The sequence below is a fragment of the Macrosteles quadrilineatus genome, unplaced genomic scaffold, assembly GCF_028750875.1.
Source record: "Macrosteles quadrilineatus isolate MER2022 unplaced genomic scaffold, UCM_ALF_1.0 Scaffold_4__1_contigs__length_99947679, whole genome shotgun sequence".
In the NCBI taxonomy this organism is placed as follows: Eukaryota; Metazoa; Arthropoda; class Insecta; order Hemiptera; family Cicadellidae; genus Macrosteles; species Macrosteles quadrilineatus.
In genome coordinates this window covers 21515541-21540169 of record NW_026542597.1, presented here as the reverse complement: position 1 = coordinate 21540169, position 24629 = coordinate 21515541, and the positions used below count along the sequence as shown (strand labels likewise).

Genomic DNA, 24629 nt, shown 5'->3' with positions numbered 1-24629 from the left:
AAAATCCTAATTGCAGATTAAAATTTGAGAGAGGGTTGGTTTTCAATAGTTGTTAATTTTGGAAAGTCTTTGTCAAGGCTTGATCTAACTTTCAAAGAGATCTAATACTATGAAAAAAAATTTGCTAAAGAGAATGTGAACAAGGCTGGACTCACAGGATGTCTTGGATAATATTTGGATTTCATGTATGTAAAAATCGGTTGGAAAATCCTTATTTTTTTAAAAGAAATTATACATAAAAAGCACATTGTGAATTAACAACTAAATTAAACAATTGGTCAAATCAGGGGAAATTTACTGGTCATCCGAGAGTATAGAAATTGTCAGTTTCTACCCTAAAGTCTTGAAAGCGGTAAAAAACGTAAACGGTATAGAAAAAGAACATTCTGGTACAACAATTAATTTCAAATGGCAAGCCAGTGGAGTCGATTTAGCAAGAGGCTAATGTACAGACACACTCACTTGTTTGTGTTTACTCACAGCCTAGAACATAATCTAGTCATCACACAGTAACAGTAAATAAAAGCACATACTGTTACAACGGCAGCAGTCAAATTATCTGCTTGACATCAGTCCAGAAATTTTGTTGAACGAGAATTCAAAGAGGTAACATACGTTTGACTAACAACAATGAAACCGGTGGAGACAATGTAGCGACGAGTAGATCGTAGATGTTTTTGGAAGGCCAAACTTCGTCAGTTTACCAGTCTGGTCAAACATGAGCACAGAGAGGTAACATATGTTTGACTAACAACAATGACACTAGTAGAGGCAGTGTAACGGTGCAAGATGCGAGATAGAAGATGTTTTTGCGAGGTCAGAACTCGTGGGAAAGGCGGCACGGCGCAGTCGTAGTTCTGTCAGTCTGCGTAGTGCGTCTGTACTGCGCTGCGCACTCCTTCTGACCTTTCAACTTACTCCACTTTTTGTCCGAGGTCACTTTCAAACAAGGCCCATTGTCTGGTTCCATCTTCGGCTGGGCTAGAATGGCTAGATACTTAAGACGGTGACACACTATCGATCTTTTCCCCGAACAAGACCCCGAACCGAGCAGGGAGAAGGGAGAAGGGAGGTCGAAGGGAGGATGTTCGATAGTGTGTCACGAGTCCGTACACCGATCAAGACGCCGAACAAGACATCAGGCCGAGCAGGGAGACGAGCGCTCTGGAGGCGGTTTTTTGGCGAAAGATCAAAGAAAAGATCGGTCCGATGTACGGTCCGATGTACGATAGTGTGTCACGGTACATTTTTGCCCCGTACATCGTCGCGAGCGCCGCACCGAGCGGCCGCCTGCGCTAGCATTGATAGTTCCGCGCTCTCACTCGCACACACTCTCTATCTCTCTCCAAACTTCCTTTTGCCGCGCTCGGTAGAATTCGTCTGGTCTTGGTCATGTTCGGGGAAATGTTCGGAGTAAAATTTTGCTAATATTTATCTCCCTTCTCCCTTCTCCCTGCTCGGTTCGGGGTCTTGATCGGGGAAAAGATCGATAGTGTGTCACCGCCTTTAGATGGAGAAACTATTCAATAATTATCGAGGGGTTTTCTTGTGACAGCATACTTGTGGTAATATGAACCCAGATTGATTTAAAAGGAAATCGATATTTTTTATGAGTTTTATTATATGTTCCTTTTTGGATAGTTTTTGTTTATGGATCTTTTGTGGTTTTAATTGGAGTGAAATTATAATCTGGAATGTATTTAATTAGTCAAGACATTTCCTTAAGACTGTTTTTTAGGTCTTTCTTGATTTCATCGTCGAAAGATACGGATGTCCAGAATCAAATACTATTCTGAGTCCTTTTTATCCAGCTTTTACTCATGGCGATATAGTTGTGGTAATATATGGAACTTGTAGATTCTACGCCACGACACGGTTCCACACACACTCGATCCCCCGAAAAGAATACTCGAAGAGAGAGCCCAGCCAGATTACTCTAAAAGATCAAGGAAACTCATGTGTTAGGTTCAAAATTTGAGTAATGATATATCAATATATAACATCGCTTCGGTACAGTGGTTTTTAAATAAATTTTTTTTAGAGGTATGTAAATTATATTGTATGTACATACTTTTGATTTATAATTATTTCTCCGAGGAAGGCTTCCTATACAACCAAGTTTATTTCTCCGAGGAAGGCTTCCTATACAACCAAGTTCTGTGTCTAGTTTACTTGCTTTTACAGTTTGCTTTGTAATTCTACTGTCTAGTTGGGTTTATATGCTTCAAATTACGTATATAATGAATGATAAAATACTAACCATTGTATATATGAAGCCAGTAAACCAGTAGTTTCAAATATATTACTTATATGCACCTTGACCTAAACATGTTTAGTATTTAGCTGTGTAGGCTATACTACTGCTTAACGTATCTAGGAATTTAACGATTTTGATATAAACATGAATATCATAAAACTTGTCAAAAAGCAATACAGCTTCGATTTTATTAGGAATCAGAATGCAATATACTCCACCCTTATAACATTACCTTTACCTCACTATCTTTCACAAAAATGTACCTAAGAAAGCTAAAAGCTTGCAAAAAATACTGAATACAAAGGTATAAGACGGTAAATCATGATAAACTCATTTCATTATATAAAATTACAAGTGCTTCGTTGATTACTGTTTGCAATAAAACCATAAAACGATTCAATAATGTTGAAAAACAAGTCAATAAACACTTTGTAGCTAATGAACAACAATTATCCCCTTTCTGGTTCACTAATTGCATTAAGCAAGTTGATCACAACAGGTTGTGTGCGTTTCTTAGTCATTATCTCGTTATGGCAAGCCTATTCCTTATTAGTGCAACGTCTAATTTTTATTTTACAACTTGTCTGCGATGCAACGTACTATTAGGTGGCATTGAAATGTAATTATTTCTCAACCTTGAGGTATTCCATTATTAGAAGGAGTTTATTGAGAGCCTGTAAGACTTTTATCTTATTCTGAACAGCTGATTATTTCCCTCGCAGTTACATTTTCAGATGTTTAACGAACCATTTCATTTTTTAATGACGTTTCGCTAATTGAAAGGTCAAAATTGTGTATAGTGTAGCACACGCATTTTCATACACATTTAAACCTTGAATTCAAAAACAGTAGTTTCTATAGTTCGGCCGCTTAGAAAACGACCTCCTCCAGCATTGGTTTACCATTAGCGCGCAGGTCGTTTTCTAAGCGGCCGAGCTATACGTGCGAATGTTCTAATTAAACGGGCGCACATGAAAAGAGCCCAAAAACTCAGGCAGACGCTTGAAAAGCGCCCGGACCTCCAAGGTCCCAACCAGGATGGTGCGAAAAGAGCCCGGTCTCTTTTTAGAACTTTCACAACGGGTCTTCAAAATATAAAGAACAAATAACACAGTTGAATTACATGAAATTATTTACAATATTAAAAGATACACTTTTAAACGATACATTAATAAAATATATATTATTCAAAGATATTTACATTACTAAGATATAGTCTGTTTACCTAACCTAACCTAACCTAACCTAACCCAACCTAACCCAACCTAACCTAACCTAACTTAACCTAACCTAACCCAACCAAACACAACACTATTTACTAAAACACTACTATATATACACACACAATTTATAGTCAGCTTCCTCCTCCTCAGGTACCTGTGGAGACCCGGGCTCTTTCCATGCTTAAGATTAGTGGACCTTTTTGGGGATTAAAATTTTGGGCTCTTTTCATGCGCTCCGAATTAAACAGCTCTCTAACTTGTAGTAATATTATTCATGGAAAAATGTTGCTGAAAATCCAGGGTACTTTCTTTGACTATTAATAATACAATGGTACTATACTTGTTCATAAATTTAATATTACGTTGTAATCTTATACAAATTGATAGTAGGTACTCAGTTATAAAAACGAAATATTTCATTTCAATCATAACATACTAGTAAACGTGACAAATTTAATGTCGTTCACAAATATATCAAATCAACATTTGGTCTTTGGTTACGGGAGTTCTGTGTGTCGTTGAAACGCTTCCTAAATTAAATTAACTGAAGAGATTTTTAGAAGAATAACTTTCAAAATACTTTAGCTATAAACTAATGGTATCATGTAACTTATTTTGACCAACCTAAATATCTTCTGATTATTGAACTGAAATTTATATTATTACATCTCAAATTCATATTACATATTCATGCTGATATAAGTTTATAAAAATCGTAGTTTATTTAGTGTAGTTTATTTAAAACTATACTTTAAGCACTAATGCATATTCAAATTCATTTACCACTGGGTAGCTGAGTGGCTATAGTGCATCGTAATCAAAAGGTCGTCGGTTCGATCCTGACAAAAGTACGAGCGTATGTATCTTGTTGATGGTTCAAAACTGGACTCAGCTGTCCAGAAACAGTTGGTCTTAGTTCACAAAGCACACATATCATCTCACTCCATTCCGCACCAATTCTTCTCTCATAATTGGGTTAAAATACGCACCTAGGTGGCGTCCCTATCTATTGATAATAATGATATTGATGTGAGAAATCCCTTAAAATTGCCTAAACAGTTGACAGCCTAGTCATATCTTCCAAAAACAAGAATGGTCCCAGCATGCTACCTTGAGGAACTCCCTTTTCAACATTCAGTTTCCAATGACGGTAGCCAGTCGTGGTAATGAGGGGTATTTTGTCAGTAGTTCTGTGTTTAGCAACACCCTAAGGCCTGAGGCCAGTAGTAGCCGTGGCCTAAGGCTCGTGGCATTAGCGAGTAGGCGTGGCCTAGCGTGCCTCACGCGTGGGAACCCAATAGTTCCTCCGCTATTTGTCAATTTACTCTTCGGGAATTGAGTGTCTCTTCATTTGTCCTAATTTAGTCGAGTAATTTATTTTCATATTCAATTACAGGCCTGCTACCGGTTAATGGTCAGGTGATTGTATCCTTGGTCTTGCTAGTTCACTTCAAAATCGCTGTATAGTGGTTTATTTGTACTGCAAGAGCGGTTTTGAATAATGAGAAATTGTTTTAGAATTTACTCTTTAATGGTGTATAATTGTGTACTATTTTTCTTACGTATTTTAATAATTTTGGTTTTCATATTCAATTACATAGGCTATATTGTGTTTTTGGTTAGAAAATATCCTAGATTTTGCAGACGTAGCGACAGTTTTGTCGTTCACGTTAAAGTCACTTTAACGATGTATTTGTGCAACAATAACCTTTTTGAATGATGGACAGATTCTAAAATTGCCATTAATTTTCTCTTTTTTACATTTTAAGGTTTGTGATATATTTCCTAAACCCCTGTTATTTAAGCCGATAGCGAGACTTTTAACTAATAAATCCCTTGTTATGTTAAGTACTTATAGAGTGTTCAATGTGACTTAAGTTTCAGATACATTAAAAAGTACAGTACCCTGTTCAATAGAACATTATTGATAACAAAATAGTTATGATTGTTGTGAATTTAATTAAACTGAACGGAGGGCAAATTTTGTTATTGCAATTACTAATTTTACTACCTGATAGTTTATAGCTGACACAAGTGTAAACTCTAAACAGTAGGCCTAAGTCTTACCATTGACTATAATTGGTCAATAGTCTTATTAATCAAGTTCACGAACCCAGCTGCCTTTATAAACATTGAACTCAGGGATAATATTTTGTGACTCACTGACCACATGGTAACCCACTTACTCGCCACGTTGAAAGTTATTTCTATGTACAATGTACATAAACCCTACAAGTTCAGACCGCTTTCCTTGAGACAGTCTGCAAGAATCTTGATCCGACACACGTTCACTGTAGAAGAGTATAAAAAAACCTTACGTTATTGGTAATTTTCGCAGCCATGCACAGCATTATTATTATTCCTAAATAATTGCAATATCAATCATCGATATTTGAATGAAAGACAAAATTAGCTCTCTAACCACTCTTAAAAGACCATATGTCCACCAAACACGCACTATTTACTACTCATAAAATATAGATCAACCTTATATAACACCAATTATCAAAGGGTCCAAATAAAATTACATCAAATGCAATGACAAATTTAAACAACTGTATACAATCTCAATTAAATTGTCTTATAATTAATATTTTTGAACGCCTTCAAAATAATCTCGATTCATTCTTGTGTTTGACTCATAGAACAGGACACTTTGTACAATTACTTCTAACACGAAAATCATAAATAGCAAACATAAAACACACCATTCAATCAGTATAATATTTATTCATATTGCCTTATAGAACCAGCACACACGTTATAATCAACGATGTAAAGCCCCAATCAATCAACTTACAGCAAAGCTGCCTCAACAGCTTGTAACACAAATTACAATTGAACACATAAACACCATTTAATCAATGCCTTATAACACACAAATGGTAAAAACATACAACACAAGTCATCAATATACACTAACAATCACACTAAAAACACATTTTACACACAAAACACCAACACTAACCACATCAACAACGTCAATCTAAAATATCTACAGATCTACCAACAACACCTAGTACCTCGACATCAACAGCTGACTGCTAAATACCCGATCAGCTGGTTGCTGGCTTGACTTACTGTTATGACGGAGCGTTCTGCTTGTACCACGATGACTCTAGTAGTGGTACCACTGTGTAGTGTTCTGTAGATCCCCGATATACCACGGACATGTTAATAGTTCCTTGGTACAAGGTAATTATTAACTCCCACTCTACCACCCTAGCCTCTCAGCCTCTCTGGTATATTGAGGCTATTTATCTGGCGTAATGTATTGTGGGGATTTGCAACGTGTTGGTTGTTTTGCTATACTGTAAGTTTGTTAATTTATGGTGGTTTATGGAGGGTTTTTGTTCATTGGATGCTTTGTAGAGAATTGTATTCGTTGGTAAACCTTTAAAAGGACTTTTCATGATTAGTGTAAGAATGTTCCGAAAGGTTATTAAAATTTTATTCGAAGCATTAAAAAATCTAAAGTTTTATGAGGAAAGGTTATATTTTATTAGCGTATTATTTTGCTACGTATTTACCCTTTGTTTGAAAGAAAACTTTATTCTAGTTGGGTAGTGTTTAAATTTACGCATAGCGTGAGATGTATTTATTTTCTAAACCTATTCAACAATACGATATAATGATGGATTTGTAGGAAAATTATTAATAAGATGGTATAAATGTTAGCTTGTGTATGCAAGGGGAGATCATGTGAGAAACGCTAAAAAAATTAATCTACAGCTACACAATCTTAGGAAATGATTATCCATAACATACAAAAAGGATAACGGCTGATACAATCGCGTTTGTTTTTGATTAAAACATAGGTAAAATAACGTAATTTTTGCAACAGATTACGTTTGCAATAAATTGACATATTTTTCAGTTTTTAAACAAACAAGTCGTTTATAATCGGACTCAACAATTATATATACATATACAGTACATATTTCAATAAGTTTTACTATTTATTTATTTATAGAAATTAATTGAATAATCCTTTAAAAATTCCTTTCTTCCAGGGCAAATTATTACTTACAACGCAGTAGCTGAAAACATAATTTTTTAAATACACAAGGAAATTAACAAATCAACAACAGAACCTGATAACAAGTCACCCTTGATAACAAGTGTCATTTTCAAATCCCCTTGAATTTATTTTACCCCAATCACATGCTATTGCAAACCTCGATAAAAAGTCAACCCTTAGGCCTATAACAAGTCTTTTGAATTCCCATACGAGTCTTGTTAACGAGGTTCTTCTGTATCTTTTACAAATATACTTCAGAGCGATTTGAAAACTCGAAATAAAACGTTATTATCAGGAAAAGTTAGAAATCTTTATTCTATAAGAAATTCAAAAGATATCAAAATTTGAAACCCATACAGTACAAGGGTGCCCAAAACATTCACACGCTCTCCTTACCCATTGGAGCGTCAACGCCGCGCCTGGCGGGAGAAAGAGCAACTATTAATCACGAACAAAACGCGCGAAACGATGAGCCGACGGCCTTTCAGCGGGAAATGTGTCTTAATTATCATAAATGTAAATAGAAAACCATTAATCATCTAGCCTCCAGGTACAATGAGAGTGTCTTCTGCTTTCAGGCTTTGTCTCTCTGTCAAAACTGTCTCTGTATTGAGAGTGTTCAATGAGATAATGAGAGGATGAGAGATGAGACATGAGACATGAGAGATAATACGTCTTACGCACTTTCTTTTGTACAGGAGAGCTTTGATAGGTGGTAGGATGAGATTTAATTTACAGATCGAATAGTAATCCTAGAAATGAAGAACTAGATGGCAAACTATTTTGTCAATGAATTTAAGAAAATATTTTTGTTAATCTTAAGAAAGTTTAAAGCTATTTCTCTATTTGGTGCACAATTTTAGAATGAGATTTGATTACTAATATTTATTTCTTGTTTTGCTTAAAAAGTATTATAACCAAATTGATGTATCGTCTGCTGTCCTTGTCTTCTATGAGGTTTTTGGATTGGGAATAACATTTTAGGTTATACTATAAGCTTTGAAGTTTAACATAGAACTAGACATTCCATCCCCTTGTTAAAGTTGTCGCCTGATTTTTTTGCAAAATTGATGTAGTTGATGTGAGCCACCGACAGGTTGTGCTGATCTACATGACTGATTTCTGTCGAATACACAATCTCTTTTACCAATTCAAACTAATAGAATGACTTATTGTGAGCTATAGCAACTGTTATGACCCATCAACTTGGCCAGCAACAAAAAATAAGGTAGTAAATAGAGTTTTAGTCACTAGCGCATTCTGTCACGGCTCGTCCAAATACGTTCTTTTTAAACAAAAAAATTGGCTACAGCTGGTCCATATAGATGGGACTCTAGTTTAACCCTAATATATTACACTATTGGAGTAACAAATTATGTATATTTTTCTCACTAGGAGTTGACATTCATATTAAAATAGTGACTTCCTTCTTTAGTAATTGCTTTAAGACCATGCAACGAAAACTATCATTACTTCCATTCCATCACGGTATTGCCATCCCAGTAAAACTTTATGGGGATCTTTCATTTCCTTGTTAACTCAATACATTACTGTTGAGATAGGCAAATGGTATTGCACGTCCATGACGAAACTCCCATAAAACTCATAGATAAACGGAACAAACGAATGCAAAGCGAAATAGAAATCTCGGTAACGAATTGCCGCCGGAAGAAACAATTGGAGGGAAGTAAGCAGCGATTGTTACACAGAGTAATTGGAGTGTAGGCTACCCGTAGGTGTCTCAGTCCATAGAGTAATCATGGAGGAATGGTACAGATTGGTTAGAAGGCAGTAAGCAGAATAATACCGTGGGAATAGCCACTGGGAGTCGGTAGTTAGCATACTACAACTGCAAGAGATTTGTACAAGTTTATGTAACTTTTGATAGTCCTAGATTGTCATTGGATTGGTGCATTTTTTTACGTAATACCATAGACTAACCCACAAAGTATACTTCTCATCCCATTGGAAATTTTGAAGCTCGTTTTTCGTGTCTAGTTCATGTTGGTGACACTGATCGCTAGTGTCGACGAAATTTTGTTTCCATTTATTAGGGTTAATTTTATGATTTGCGCTTTCTTTTTGGTTATATAACTGATATTGTTTATGATTAAATCGTTTTAATTGGTTAAACGAGGTTATTAATGACTTAGGAAACTAAATTGCAAACAAAACACAACCTCTACAGTACCCCTGACAGAACTAACAATAAAATTGTCTTCAGCTGTTCCATAAGGATGAGAAATATACGAAGGGGGTATGTTTTATCTACAACAATACTTAATTAACTAACTTTGAGGGCAAACCAAGCCTATAGGAATTTACACTCATTATACCCAAGTACGAAGTAGCTTTCTTCATCTTCAAGGTTTTGAAAACCGAAGAACTAAGCACGTACTATTTTAATGGTTTTTCTAAAACGTCTACGTCAGTGCCAGCCTCCTTCAAACCTGGAGGTCACTAGTTCGATCCATTTAGTGAGTAGGTTAGCCAGTTTAATATATCAAAAGCTATTTTATGTTTTCATTACATTTGCATCACTGTTAGATTGGTTAAGCTGGGGGCTGAATCTCATTTTTTCGATTAACTTTTAAGACTCGTAAATTACAAGCCAATCGTCTCTAGTTGTAAAGAGGTATAAAAAAGTGTTGGATGGATGTTAATATATTGTTTACAAACAAAAGCTTAACACGTGATTTAAAATGTCTGTTATCTCAATTAGTGCGCATCGTTTAAAACCCTACAATGACCAAGTTTTGAATTTCAATTCAACCTCCATAACATTCTGTAGCGCTCATTTGCTCCAACGATCTTTACCCATGTAAACACGAGGTCTTGGTGCGTTATGGGATTTACTGGCTACATGCAGACTTAGGTACATAATGATGATATAACACGAGGTTGGTGAGCACGCATGCTGTGAGCATCGTCTGTCTGTGAGCATCTGAACATCAAGCTTATTATGCTCACAGGCTCGTTGCACGCTATGGGACTATTATTGCAGAAGACACCACATTATGAAGTGAATTAATGTATTATATAACTAGATTGGACACTTTGAAATGTATCTTAGAATTGAAAGTTTTTAATAATGGTGTTGTGAAAGTGTAAAAAATAATTTAACATGCTTGGACACTGTTTTCGTAAAGAAAGAAATGAAACTTGAATCTTAATATATATACTGTTAGGAAAAGTTTAACAAACTAAATATTTTTATTCTACCTGTATTATTTATTTATATTTTATATGTATATCTGGTTTGCCAAAACATTGGTTAATATCAACCCAATAACAAGCTGATAACATAAATTTTATAATACTTTGAAAATTGCAACGTCTTTCGTTCAACTTTAAAATCTAGAAGTAGCAAATTCAAATACTTAATAGTTTATTATCAATTCATTATACTACTAAAACTAATATTCTCTTTATAAATGAATACTTAATAATTTTCCAGGATTTATATCAACCTAAAACCTAAACTTGTGTGTTCATCATAAAATCCTAAGTTCCCTTGTAATAATTGTCATTTAAATTACCAATTACAAAATATCTCATGGTTTTACTCTATCGTTTCCACAATCTCGTTTGAACTTTTCCATAACTTCTGTAATTCCATTACGTCATCCAGTATCTCACCTACAGATGGGGAGGGGGTGATCAGCTGATTTATACTCAACACAGTTCCTGGCCGCAACGCCAGCTGTTAGTTATAATTGACATTATCTGCCGCCAGTGCGCTGGCGGAAACATACTGCACAACATCACTAATTCCGCTCACTACTATAAAAAGTGCTTGAGGCTTGAACTGTCATGAATAGACCAACCATACAAGTAATTAACCTCTTTTGAGCAAATTCAACAATTAGTTTAGAAAATACTTAAACCTACGCTAATTTTGCAAATAAAATACATCTTGTGTAACACTTTGTCATCTATATGGGGTCATATTGTAGATATTTACAAGAAAGCAAATATAAATTATATGTACTAGAGAGGTATTCAATTTTGACCATTATGGGTAACTATCATACCCATTCGGAGACTTTCCTCGATTTCGATGCCAACATCCCTTCTTTTTAATCTTTATAGTCTAAGTAGAGACAATTTATCAAAAAGTGTTAGAAAACGTTTTTGATTATGTTCGTAAGATATTGCTAACATGTTAACGTGTTATTGTATGCTAATCAAGAAGTTATTTGATATTTTCTGTTCTGCTTTTGTTTGTCAATGAATTTAAGAAAATATTTTTGTTAATCTTAAGAAAGTTTAAAGCTATTTCTCTATTTGGTGCACAATTTTAGAATGAGATTTGATTACTAATATTTATTTCTTGTTTTGCTTAAAAAGTATTATAACCAAATTGATGTATCGTCTGCTGTCCTTGTCTTCTATGAGGTTTTTGGATTGGGAATAACATTTTAGGTTATACTATAAGCTTTGAAGTTTAACATAGAACTAGACATTCCATCCCCTTGTTAAAGTTGTCGCCTGATTTTTTTGCAAAATTGATGTAGTTGATGTGAGCCACCGACAGGTTGTGCTGATCTACATGACTGATTTCTGTCGAATACACAATCTCTTTTACCAATTCAAACTAATAGAATGACTTATTGTGAGCAACTGTTATGACCCATCAACTTGGCCAGCAACAAAAAATAAGGTAGTAAATAGAGTTTTAGTCACTAGCGCATTCTGTCACGGCTCGTCCAAATACGTTCTTTTTAAACAAAAAAATTGGCTACAGCTGGTCCATATAGATGGGACTCTAGTTTAACCCTAATATATTACACTATTGGAGTAACAAATTATGTATATTTTTCTCACTAGGAGTTGACATTCATATTAAAATAGTGACTTCCTTCTTTAGTAATTGCTTTAAGACCATGCAACGAAAACTATCATTACTTCCATTCCATCACGGTATTGCCATCCCAGTAAAACTTTATGGGGATCTTTCATTTCCTTGTTAACTCAATACATTACTGTTGAGATAGGCAAATGGTATTGCACGTCCATGACGAAACTCCCATAAAACTCATAGATAAACGGAACAAACGAATGCAAAGCGAAATAGAAATCTCGGTAACGAATTGCCGCCGGAAGAAACAATTGGAGGGAAGTAAGCAGCGATTGTTACACAGAGTAATTGGAGTGTAGGCTACCCGTAGGTGTCTCAGTCCATAGAGTAATCATGGAGGAATGGTACAGATTGGTTAGAAGGCAGTAAGCAGAATAATACCGTGGGAATAGCCACTGGGAGTCGGTAGTTAGCATACTACAACTGCAAGAGATTTGTACAAGTTTATGTAACTTTTGATAGTCCTAGATTGTCATTGGATTGGTGCATTTTTTTACGTAATACCATAGACTAACCCACAAAGTATACTTCTCATCCCATTGGAAATTTTGAAGCTCGTTTTTCGTGTCTAGTTCATGTTGGTGACACTGATCGCTAGTGTCGACGAAATTTTGTTTCCATTTATTAGGGTTAATTTTATGATTTGCGCTTTCTTTTTGGTTATATAACTGATATTGTTTATGATTAAATCGTTTTAATTGGTTAAACGAGGTTATTAATGACTTAGGAAACTAAATTGCAAACAAAACACAACCTCTACAGTACCCCTGACAGAACTAACAATAAAATTGTCTTCAGCTGTTCCATAAGGATGAGAAATATACGAAGGGGGTATGTTTTATCTACAACAATACTTAATTAACTAACTTTGAGGGCAAACCAAGCCTATAGGAATTTACACTCATTATACCCAAGTACGAAGTAGCTTTCTTCATCTTCAAGGTTTTGAAAACCGAAGAACTAAGCACGTACTATTTTAATGGTTTTTCTAAAACGTCTACGTCAGTGCCTACTCCTTCAAGCCTGGAGGTCACTAGTTCGATCCATTTAGTGAGTAGGTTAGCCAGTTTAATATATCAAAAGCTATTTTATGTTTTCATTACATTTGCATCACTGTTAGATTGGTTAAGCTGGGGGCTGAATCTCATTTTTTCGATTAACTTTTAAGACTCGTAAATTACAAGCCAATCGTCTCTAGTTGTAAAGAGGTATAAAAAAGTGTTGGATGGATGTTAATATATTGTTTACAAACAAAAGCTTAACACGTGATTTAAAATGTCTGTTATCTCAATTAGTGCGCATCGTTTAAAACCCTACAATGACCAAGTTTTGAATTTCAATTCAACCTCCATAACATTCTGTAGCGCTCATTTGCTCCAACGATCTTTACCCATGTAAACACGAGGTCTTGGTGCGTTATGGGATTTACTGGCTACATGCAGACTTAGGTACATAATGATGATATAACACGAGGTTGGTGAGCACGCATGCTGTGAGCATCGTCTGTCTGTGAGCATCTGAACATCAAGCTTATTATGCTCACAGGCTCGTTGCACGCTATGGGACTATTATTGCAGAAGACACCACATTATGAAGTGAATTAATGTATTATATAACTAGATTGGACACTTTGAAATGTATCTTAGAATTGAAAGTTTTTAATAATGGTGTTGTGAAAGTGTAAAAAATAATTTAACATGCTTGGACACTGTTTTCGTAAAGAAAGAAATGAAACTTGAATCTTAATATATATACTGTTAGGAAAAGTTTAACAAACTAAATATTTTTATTCTACCTGTATTATTTATTTATATTTTATATGTATATCTGGTTTGCCAAAACATTGGTTAATATCAACCCAATAACAAGCTGATAACATAAATTTTATAATACTTTGAAAATTGCAACGTCTTTCGTTCAACTTTAAAATCTAGAAGTAGCAAATTCAAATACTTAATAGTTTATTATCAATTCATTATACTACTAAAACTAATATTCTCTTTATAAATGAATACTTAATAATTTTCCAGGATTTATATCAACCTAAAACCTAAACTTGTGTGTTCATCATAAAATCCTAAGTTCCCTTGTAATAATTGTCATTTAAATTACCAATTACAAAATATCTCATGGTTTTACTCTATCGTTTCCACAATCTCGTTTGAACTTTTCCATAACTTCTGTAATTCCATTACGTCATCCAGTATCTCACCTACAGATGGGGAGGGGGTGATCAGCTGATTTATACTCAACACAGTTCCTGGCCGCAACGCCAGCTGTTAGTTATAATTGACATTATCTGCCGCCAGTGCGCTGGCGGAAACATACTGCACAACATCACTAATTCCGCTCACTACTATAAAAAGTGCTTGAGGCTTGAACTGTCATGAATAGACCAACCATACAAGTAATTAACCTCTTTTGAGCAAATTCAACAATTAGTTTAGAAAATACTTAAACCTACGCTAATTTTGCAAATAAAATACATCTTGTAACACTTTGTCATCTATATGGGGTCATATTGTAGATATTTACAAGAAAGCAAATATAAATTATATGTACTAGAGAGGTATTCAATTTTGACCATTATGGGTAACTATCATACCCATTCGGAGACTTTCCTCGATTTCGATGCCAACATCCCTTCTTTTTAATCTTTATAGTCTAAGTAGAGACAATTTATCAAAAAGTGTTAGAAAACGTTTTTGATTATGTTCGTAAGATATTGCTAACATGTTAACGTGTTATTGTATGCTAATCAAGAAGTTATTTGATATTTTCTGTTCTGCTTTTGTTTGTGTCGCGTATTATTACATTATACACCGTTAGTGGGACTTCTCTTTCTGCTGTAAAGTTGGGTAATTTAAGTCCGCTGATTTCGACTTAATGCTCATATTTTATGTTACATTTGAGATTTGACGATGCTTTAAGCTTTTGTTATACCACCATAGATAAAGGAATGTTTTAAAAGGCCGTTTTATAGTCAGGATGGTTGTAAATGTGGTTAAATAAGAAGAAATGTGCAATAAGAATAACTCTCACTCTGAAAAACGACTTAAAACTATTCTTAGCTGATCTGTTTGACAGTCCTTCAAATGTCAAGGTAATAGTTCCATTTGGTTGTTTCTGGTTTGGTTCCATGATATATCAAAATATGATTCAGTCAAGTAATTACGCTTTCTGACAAAAGGTCAACGTTGATTGGTAAATGGAATTACTTAGATACGCACAAAATAAGGTAAACTAAGTTTATTCGTCTTAAATTGGTAGGTAGTACAAAAAAAATTGGTATCAGTACAATTTATGGATCGATTCAACCACAATTTTTAAATTCTAAATCTGGCAACAACATGAACTGCTAGTAGTTCTTTCCCTAGAAACTTTAACGATGGGTTTATAGGGTTTACTCCCAACTTATATTTACTTCTTATTCCACGTCCCACGGGTACAGTACTCGACACCGTCCCCATAAACTCCTGGGCCCCAGCTGGCACCCCGAAGTCGCGGGTGACCATCAAGTGTGCGGAGGAGGCTGTCGAACGTCTAGGTCGGAGTCAGATTTCAGCGATACCTAACAGGTGCGCGACGAGTCCAAGACTGGAGTGTGGACCGAGCGGTAATGAGAGAAAGAACCATAGGCATCGCAGTTAATTACCGTAAGGTTGGTACTGTACATCCCATCTGGGGCTGGGAAACATGTCCGAGTGCAATACCTGGGAAAATAAACAGGTATAGATAATAGCAAGTGGTATTTTAATGGTTTTTGGTTTTGCTCGATGTTTATAGATTGAGAGCTGGGCGAATGTAAGGCTGTAGCTTTTGATGGTTTGAAACTGGGCCCAGCTAATTGATAACGATTTCAATAAACAATATCGGCTAAAAACATCTGATTTTAGTCAGTAACAAAGCTGCACTATTATTTTCGTCATGCAACAAAAACAGCTGTAAAAAGCCTTCATAGTCCATAAGGAGTAAAAATCAGCTGTTAACTCAGTTGTAAATTACGATTGTATTGTAAACCATTGCATGGATTGAAAGTATGTATTGATTGTTTAGTTTAATCGATTGAAGTAAATTGTTGTCTTAACTTGTACACTAACACAATCGTAATAGACGAATAGATTGAATCACTTACTAAACAGCTGCTTATTTCATTAGCAAAAGTTAAAACAAGTTGGAAGTAGTTTTGAGAGGTTATCGCTAGGCTACATGAAAAGCATTTTCGTGTTCAATTTTTTTTTTAATTTATGTTGCAATATGACGAAAAATAAAGTTTATCACACGGGCAAAAGGTTTATGTTAATTCTTCAAGTTTTCATTTTCCTGTTACACACAGTTTTTAATGTAAATAATATTTTATAAAAAAACCTAAGAAAAAAGAACTCAGCTGAATAATAATTTTTGAAAATTCATGAATGATTGTACTTACTCGAAGGAACCCGGAATTTGCGATATTTTTGGATTCCTCGGTCCAAGTCCGCTAGTTTGGGTGGCAGAGGTCATGAGAACCTTGTCCGTTAAATCCCTAATTAAAATTTCGGAACACTCTGTCATTAGAAGACAACCGTACGAGTACGGCAGTTCTACCTGCTGGTGAAAACATAGCTAACTTGCTACGAGACACTGGTAGATTGTTGGATAAGGTAGATCTGGATGATGATATTGATGATATGTATATATACTGTATATAAGATACACCTAATAAAATTAATAGATTAATAAAATATCCTTCTAATTCAGAAACAAATTTTTTTATAATTTTCCTTCAATTTTGTTGAAAACTACAAATTCTGGATGTAAAATGTATGGCATAGAAGATCAATCAATTCACGTTGTATCCACGTATATTTCATCAAATTTAACTCCCTGATTAAAGGATTTGAAAATGACTACGGCCTATCCTTAGAATAGTACAAAATAGTTTGATCTACCAGTTATCATTGAGAATTAGATTAGCATTCATAAATCGCTATACATTTTATCTTAGATATTAATTTGGACGCAAAATGTTGTAGGTTGGCATTCGTTGTAGTTGTTTAAAAGTTGTGTATTTTTGAGAGTATTTCCTAATTTATTTATTGTTTTTAAGGCTTAATCAATGTATTTACCCATATAAGAAGAGGTTAAGGTAATGCATTTTTCAATCTCTTCCGTATATATTTTTTTCAAGTAAGTTCTCAAAATCCTAAAACATGATCAAAGTGGTAAGGTCTACATAACCGTGAACTGAGAACAAATTAAAAAATAGCAGAGACTTTTAATAGATTTTTTTAATGACGGGGATGTATAAAGAAAAAAACTGTTAAAGAATATGACAGAATGGGATACCGTAATTGCTGATGACCAACAGTTAAAAATAAGTACCAATTTTGAATGTCAGAAATATTACAAAATCTTTATCAACTCTGAAAACAAAGTTTAGTAATATAAATAATGAATCTGTTTAATTAGATTGAAACCCCTTTTGACTATGAAATTTGTTTAGTAAAAGATATAGTAGATTTAGTTGTCACCCTGTTTGGGTAAGTGAAATGTATTATACTGACTGGAAATTCCAGCAGTCACACTTATGGCTCAATGCCCAACTCTTGCTATAACTGGACGCAGCGCACTTGGTAATATCGTGGTTATGACCTACAAGCATCGAATTTCATTAGGACTGAGCCAATCTGTCTCCTTAAACAATACGTCTTCGGCATTTTAATCACTCATTTGGAAGTTTTCTAATCAAAACCGTGCGAGAATAGAATTTCTAATGACACCTAATGAATTAGTAAAGTCGTTAAGACAAGTTTCTTTTGGATCAAACGTTGGCTCTAAATTGAATCAGTGATTCAAAAGTATAAGTACAGTATCTTAGCTGTGAAGTTACTACATAGCATTTATTGGTGCACAGTTTTGGATTTTATGAGCCGAACTGATCATCGTATGGATTATGACAGAGAAATCCCCCAGACTGGGGAATATGTGCTCTTATAGTTTCAGCTACGGTATTTTGTTTTCTACAAGGGCCCTGGACCTAGAATAATCACAATTCGATAGTATATTGGTTATTAGCGAAGCTAAAGTTTTACTAAGTCTCAACCTACATAACTCTACGTAATATCACCGCTTTTTTAAACAATAACTTTACCCTAGTCAGACATCAGGCCCTCTAAAAATGATAAATAGATACAATTACTAGCTTGGTTCGAATGCATGCGAAGATTCACGGTGACTTTCCCTATTTCTGTAAATTAATTGAGATCAACATTTTTGGTTGATCTAAAAAATTGAATCCTCAATAAATTAATCGGTATCGCATCCCAGCAGGCATCGCCTGAGGAACTCAAACGAAGAATGTTTTCATACACACAGATATAGTTAAATTACATTAAAAAAACTAAACCTTTTGAAATGTCAAACTTAAAATAAGTCACCAATAACATTACTTGCAGCATTCCAAACTTACTTACTACCCATCCTATTTTAAACGTACAATTGTATTTTGGCATGTGAGTTATCAAAATAGAATCGAAGAGCATAACGGAGCCAGCGGACAAAGCATGGACTGACTAAGCAGCATAGCAGCTTTGATGGATGAAAGAAGTGTCCAAGTGTACAAATATTGATGCATCCTTATTGGTCGACAGTCGCGGGAAGAATCAAACCCCTGAATCACCTGTGCTGACGAGTCACTGTTGACTTGCTACTGCATTTTGGAGGGAAGCTAGGCGGGCTTTGGTGAAGGGGGAATAATAGAGAACATTTCATAAATGAAAATGTATGCCACAGTTTATTCCATTATGATCAATTGAATAACACGGGCTGGCCGCTAAAAATCAAAGAAATTGAAGGATTACTGTCGTAAAAACTAACAGTTCACGCCAATCCTCAAAAGAAAACAAGTATTAAGATGGATAAGTTTTATAACGGTATTTATAAGTTTTAAAGATTCGCCTATTGGGTCTGATGATGATGTCTAATCGAAATCGATTACCACTTAGCATCTTTTGTATGTATTTACCGTCTTGTGAGTTAACAGGATAAGTGCAAAATATATCATTACTAGTGTTATTAGACGTATATATTTTTGTCTTTCAGGATAGGTTTAACAATAAAATGTAACTCCGGTTCTATGGTACTGTTACGTAAAAAATAAAAATTCAAACTAACTTCGTCTATGCATTTATAACGGCACAGTGGTAGGATAATGCAACCGATCTTGATATATCTGAATGTGAGCGTTGGAGCTGAATAGATAAGTCAAAAATACCGTTGAAATTTATGTTTTAGATAACATACTCATGTTAGACCTGCGTGAAATCCAAACTTTGCTTTTTCCTATAGGTAATTGATTTCGCACAAAGCTGTGCAAATGCAACTTTTATTGAAATATGAATATGAGACAAACCAACCAGCTTTGGTGCGGAATTTTATATGAATCACATATCCGATAAGTATTCTTTGATAAATAAAAGATTCGTCTTTATAACACTTAAAACACATATTTACGCTTATACTGTTACTCACAAGACGGTAAATATAAAAAAAGATGGTGGGGAAGATGGTGGTACAATGCTGATCAATAAGTTATTGTTTGGTGTAATTTCCATATGTAATTCGCAGTCTACATTGCAAAACCCTGGACATGATTTAGCATCCTATATACTAAATTGCTTATTGTATGAATTTCCTTGTTGGATAATTTTAGATTATATTATTTCTTTACAAGTACACTATACTGAGACTTATTCACAACGAGGTATCTTTTTGTTAATGGAGACTATCAATATCGACATCAAATAACAAACTTGTGCACATCATTAACTACATATTATTGTGTCTATTCACATGCTAGGACAGAATTTTACCTAACACGATTGCAGTTTGATATGGTTCCTAAAATATGTATTCATTTAACGGTCAATAATCAATTATTAAAAATTCCAACCTAAAAATTGCTTAAGTTTTGCTAATCCTCCCCATAACCCTAGAGAAAATGCCCACCACTGCCACTGCGTGATCCAAAGCAAACACAACACAATGTTAAAGGATCAAAACTAAAATGTGTTAAAACATTTTACTCCAATCGCTTACGATTTCATTCACGAACACAAGTAAAGTTGATGAGTGTATTGCATCAACACTAACGCAAATTATACGTCAAGGCGTCAAAACACTGGTATTGCACGTTGTAATCTCGAGTATTATTTTAATCTCAACAACGCAAGGTCGACGTCGTCCCATGGCCCGCCTACACCTTCAGTCAAACCGAGCGCACGAGTCTCCGACGCTGCGTGAGCAGCAAACCTGCGTACCCAGTGAATTTGTAACTTTTCTGGACTTTCATTTAGCAGAAATACTTAACTGTGACATACACCTTACTGAACGACCTGTGACAATCAAAATATTGCTCATTTTCAAACTGTATTTAGGTACAAAATAAAAAATAAAAAAAAATAAATAAATAAAAAAAAAAAAAAAAAAGTCTCCGGCACTGTGCTGGCAGAATATCTGTGTACTCAGTGGATTGTAACTTTGAAAAATAATTGTATGACTTACATTTTGTAGTAATATTTTACTGTGACATACACTTCAAAATATTGCTAATTTTCAAGCTGTATTTAGTTACAAAATACGCCTTCAATGAAACCGATCATACAAGTCTCTCCAAACCATACTCGCTGAATTTGTAATCGTTGTCTTTTAAATGTAGGTATAGAAAAAAGTTATGGCAATACACTTAATCATAGATAATTAACGTGCACTATGCGTGCAGCAAACCTGCGTACTCAGCGAATTGTTATTTTGTAGGAAATTGTTCAAATACGGCTTAAATGTTTACCATTAAATTAATTACCATATACGCATCCAGTCAAACCGACCGCTCAAGTCTTTGGTACTAAGATAGCAGCATACCTACTTACTCAGTGAAATGGTAAATTGCTCAGAATTACCTTATAGAAATATTGTGATATGGAATCTAATACAAATTTCAGTAATACTGTATGAAACAAGAGAGTTTTTTGTTATGTAAATATTGTATTGTATTTTGTTTTGTTTTGACGTAGCTAATGCATTTTATGTTAATTTTGCTGAATAGACGACTTATGACTTATGACTAAACCCATGTTATAACTCAGTTTAGTTACCACACATTCCTTCAGTGAAACCCACCGTATGAGTCTCTTTGAGTGTGAAAGCAGCAAACCAGCAAAGTCAGTGAATTTGTAATTCATAAAAATATTTTTAAACGATGAACAGATTAAATTTATCATTTGTAGCCATATTTAATAACCACAGTTTAAACTGAAACTTAGTGTGAGTAGAACACTTTATATTTTTTTGTATTTAGTGATTTTATTATTTATTGTAACATTTTTATCACTTTTATTTAGTGGAAATACTTTACTGTGAGATGCACCTTACAAAAAGAAATTATGACAATAAACCTAAATAAAGTTAATTTTTAAACTGCATTCAGTTACCACACACGACTTCAGTCAAACTAATCGTTCAAGTCTCCCGCAAAAGAGTAAAGCAAGCTTGCGAAATAGTTACTAAATAAATGTGCATCCGTTCCAACAGATCACATAAGCTTAATGCACTAAGCAGCAAAGCTGCATACTGACATAATTTCTGGAAATACAAAAATAGAGTGAAGTATGTGATTAGTATTAAAAATGTTTGAGTAAAACTATATTATGTTTATTGTATGGTCTAGGCCTATGTAAAAAAACTGAATGGCATCGAAGTGTTTAAGGGCCTGGGAAGTATAAGTAAACCAGCAAAATCTAAATTAAAAAAAAAACTACATGGAACCTAGAGTAGGGAGCATATACTGCGCGAATATTTATCTTTAATAAGCACCTACGTGTTTGGAAATAGGTTAGAATAAATGATAAATTGCATGAAATCTCTACACCATTTAATGTTTTCACGAATCGTTCAACCAAACTGAATTTCAATAATTTAAAAACTTATTTCTCAGTTTATAATGCTGAGTAGGTTATGAGTTTAAATATGTGGTGCTCCCTTGCGTATACCCAACAAAACATGTTTTCAATGGACTAATCTATGCTAATTATGGTTAACACTCAACGTACAATTAATCCAATTTTATTGATCAACGACTTAATGAGTAAAACTTGAATGGACAAATGTCAAATTATAACCCTCCCTTCATGCCAGGATGAGATCCTTCAACCCTTATTTCCGTTCTATTATAATAACAACATCCTACAAGAAACCAATCGACAGGTACTGAATTAACAACAACTAACGTTTACAACATATGCTTTTATAAATATACAAATAGAATACCAAATCTTAGGCTCATAACACTTTCTTATTTACTATAGAAGTTCAAAAAACTTTCTGTTTCTTACATTTTAAGTTTATAGAACAGTACAATGTTATATATAATTGGCACATTCAATTTGAGGGCAATACCAAATTTGTGTAGCAATGTAAATGATTTCGGTATCCCAAAGGAAAATCTTCGATCTTTGTTTCGGTGGTTACTGTCTGCAATTATATATATAACGAATACTGTTTGTATAGTATTTACTATACATGTTTAGGTACATTTATTATACAGCTCATTATGTTAGTTGTTCATTTTCTAGATAAGTTATTAATAAGTCATCAACTAACACTGACTTATTACATTTCATCGAATTTCAGACTTTGGTTAAACCGCGCGTTTAAGTCACTGTTCTTGTGTGTTTTATTTTATTTTTTTGTATGAAGAAAAGCAAATCTTTTGCTCGTATGACGCTTGTATACTTAATACTGTTACTTCTTATCCGGATATTTATTGCCTTCAAGCAATTTCAATCGTGTTTATGTTTAACCAGTGCTTGATTTGGGGGGACGTGGCGGAGCGATAAGAATATTTGCATAAATAGGTACAAATCAAAATAAATAAGTTACAGTTCCGGTACCTATTTTTTTACAAATCGAGCACTGTGTTTAACTAATATGTTGTGTCAAACTTAGACGGCGTGCACTGGTATTCTTCATGTATGAATACTATATATTTGGTAGAAAATCATTGGTTTTAGATTCAATGTTTTGTAAGTTTTGATGATAAATTGATGGATTGTTTAAGGTAGTTCTTATTATTACGATGATAACTCATAAGTGTTTTGTATAATGAAGATTTACTGTTCGTAGAAAAAGTGTTGTTCGCTTAGAATTCAGTATAATTGCTGTATTATTTCCGTTTTTAAATTACCCCTTATACTGTAAACTGCTTCCTCTCCCCGCGTTTTACTTGTCAATCGGGTAACCATGTTGTGGGTAAACTGTGGGTGTACAGTACTGTACATACAATTAAGGTTCAATCGATATAAAAATCTCTACAACCAAATACCAAAAACCTTATAATTCCCTTATAATTTACCTGATTTTTAAAAATCTTAAATTAAAAATAACAGTTTCAATAATTTCTCCCCATAATATACAAGTTTTCAGGAGTAGTCAGTGCACTCACCGGGTGAACATGGTATGGTTTCCGTTATTGGCCGCCACTTTGCCGTCTATCTTATCACTGGAGTCACACACACACACGCCACTTCACGTCACTCCATACTGATAATAGCATCACTCTACCGACACTGATCTACCGGCGGTCGCTGGTACACTGTGCGACCACCGCCGCAGCCACCGCCACTCCTCCTCTCCCATTGGTCGTCTTGGCTGCTCTCTCATTGGCCGAAGGAAGATGCTCTGTCGCCGCTCGTCATCTTGGCTCCGCCCATTCGTCACACTCGGCGACCTTGTGGTTCGCACGCTGACAGACGTTACTTCCTCCTCCGGTTTGGGAGGTCCAAAACGGAACTCTTCAAATTGGGTGGAACGGTAGGGTTGGCTGACATCACGATTTTCCGGACTTTGCTGAGTTTGTTGGCCTTGGACTTTGGAGAATATTTTAGGTCACGGGATGAGAAAGGGCAGTGAAAGACATTTGTGAGGAATGCTTTGGAAAAGAAGAGTTTTAGTTAATTGCTCACAAACAGCTTCTCAATCTTACTAATCTTCTTCCTCAATAGAATCCTCAAAGATGGGGGTTTGTTTATACCAAAGTAAGTGAGTGTGTGTGTGTGTCAAAGAGTGTGTTTAGATCCTCCTATATTTTCACAAATATTTGTGGGAATTGAACCGCTTTCCCCAAAAGCGTTGCTGATTTCTAAATTCGTTAACACTAACTTAAAAGGTGATGTGACGTAATAAACCTTGTGTATTTCAAAGTTCAAATTCTCTATGTGTTTGTATTTTTAA

General features: G+C 34.7%; 1 protein-coding gene across 1 annotated transcript in view; it reads right to left on the bottom strand.

Annotated features, from left to right (window-relative positions):
• The window catches only part of LOC128993413 (PAS domain-containing protein cky-1), a 130834-nt gene extending 106825 nt beyond the window's left edge, over positions 1 to 24009 (bottom strand). Inside the window, exon 1 of the mRNA XM_054417303.1 lies at positions 23842 to 24009. Within this exon, the coding sequence (XP_054273278.1) occupies positions 23842 to 23852 (11 nt within the window). The 5' untranslated portion in view covers positions 23853 to 24009. The remainder of the gene's footprint in view (positions 1 to 23841) is intronic.
• Positions 24010 to 24629: the final 620 nt, after the last annotated feature.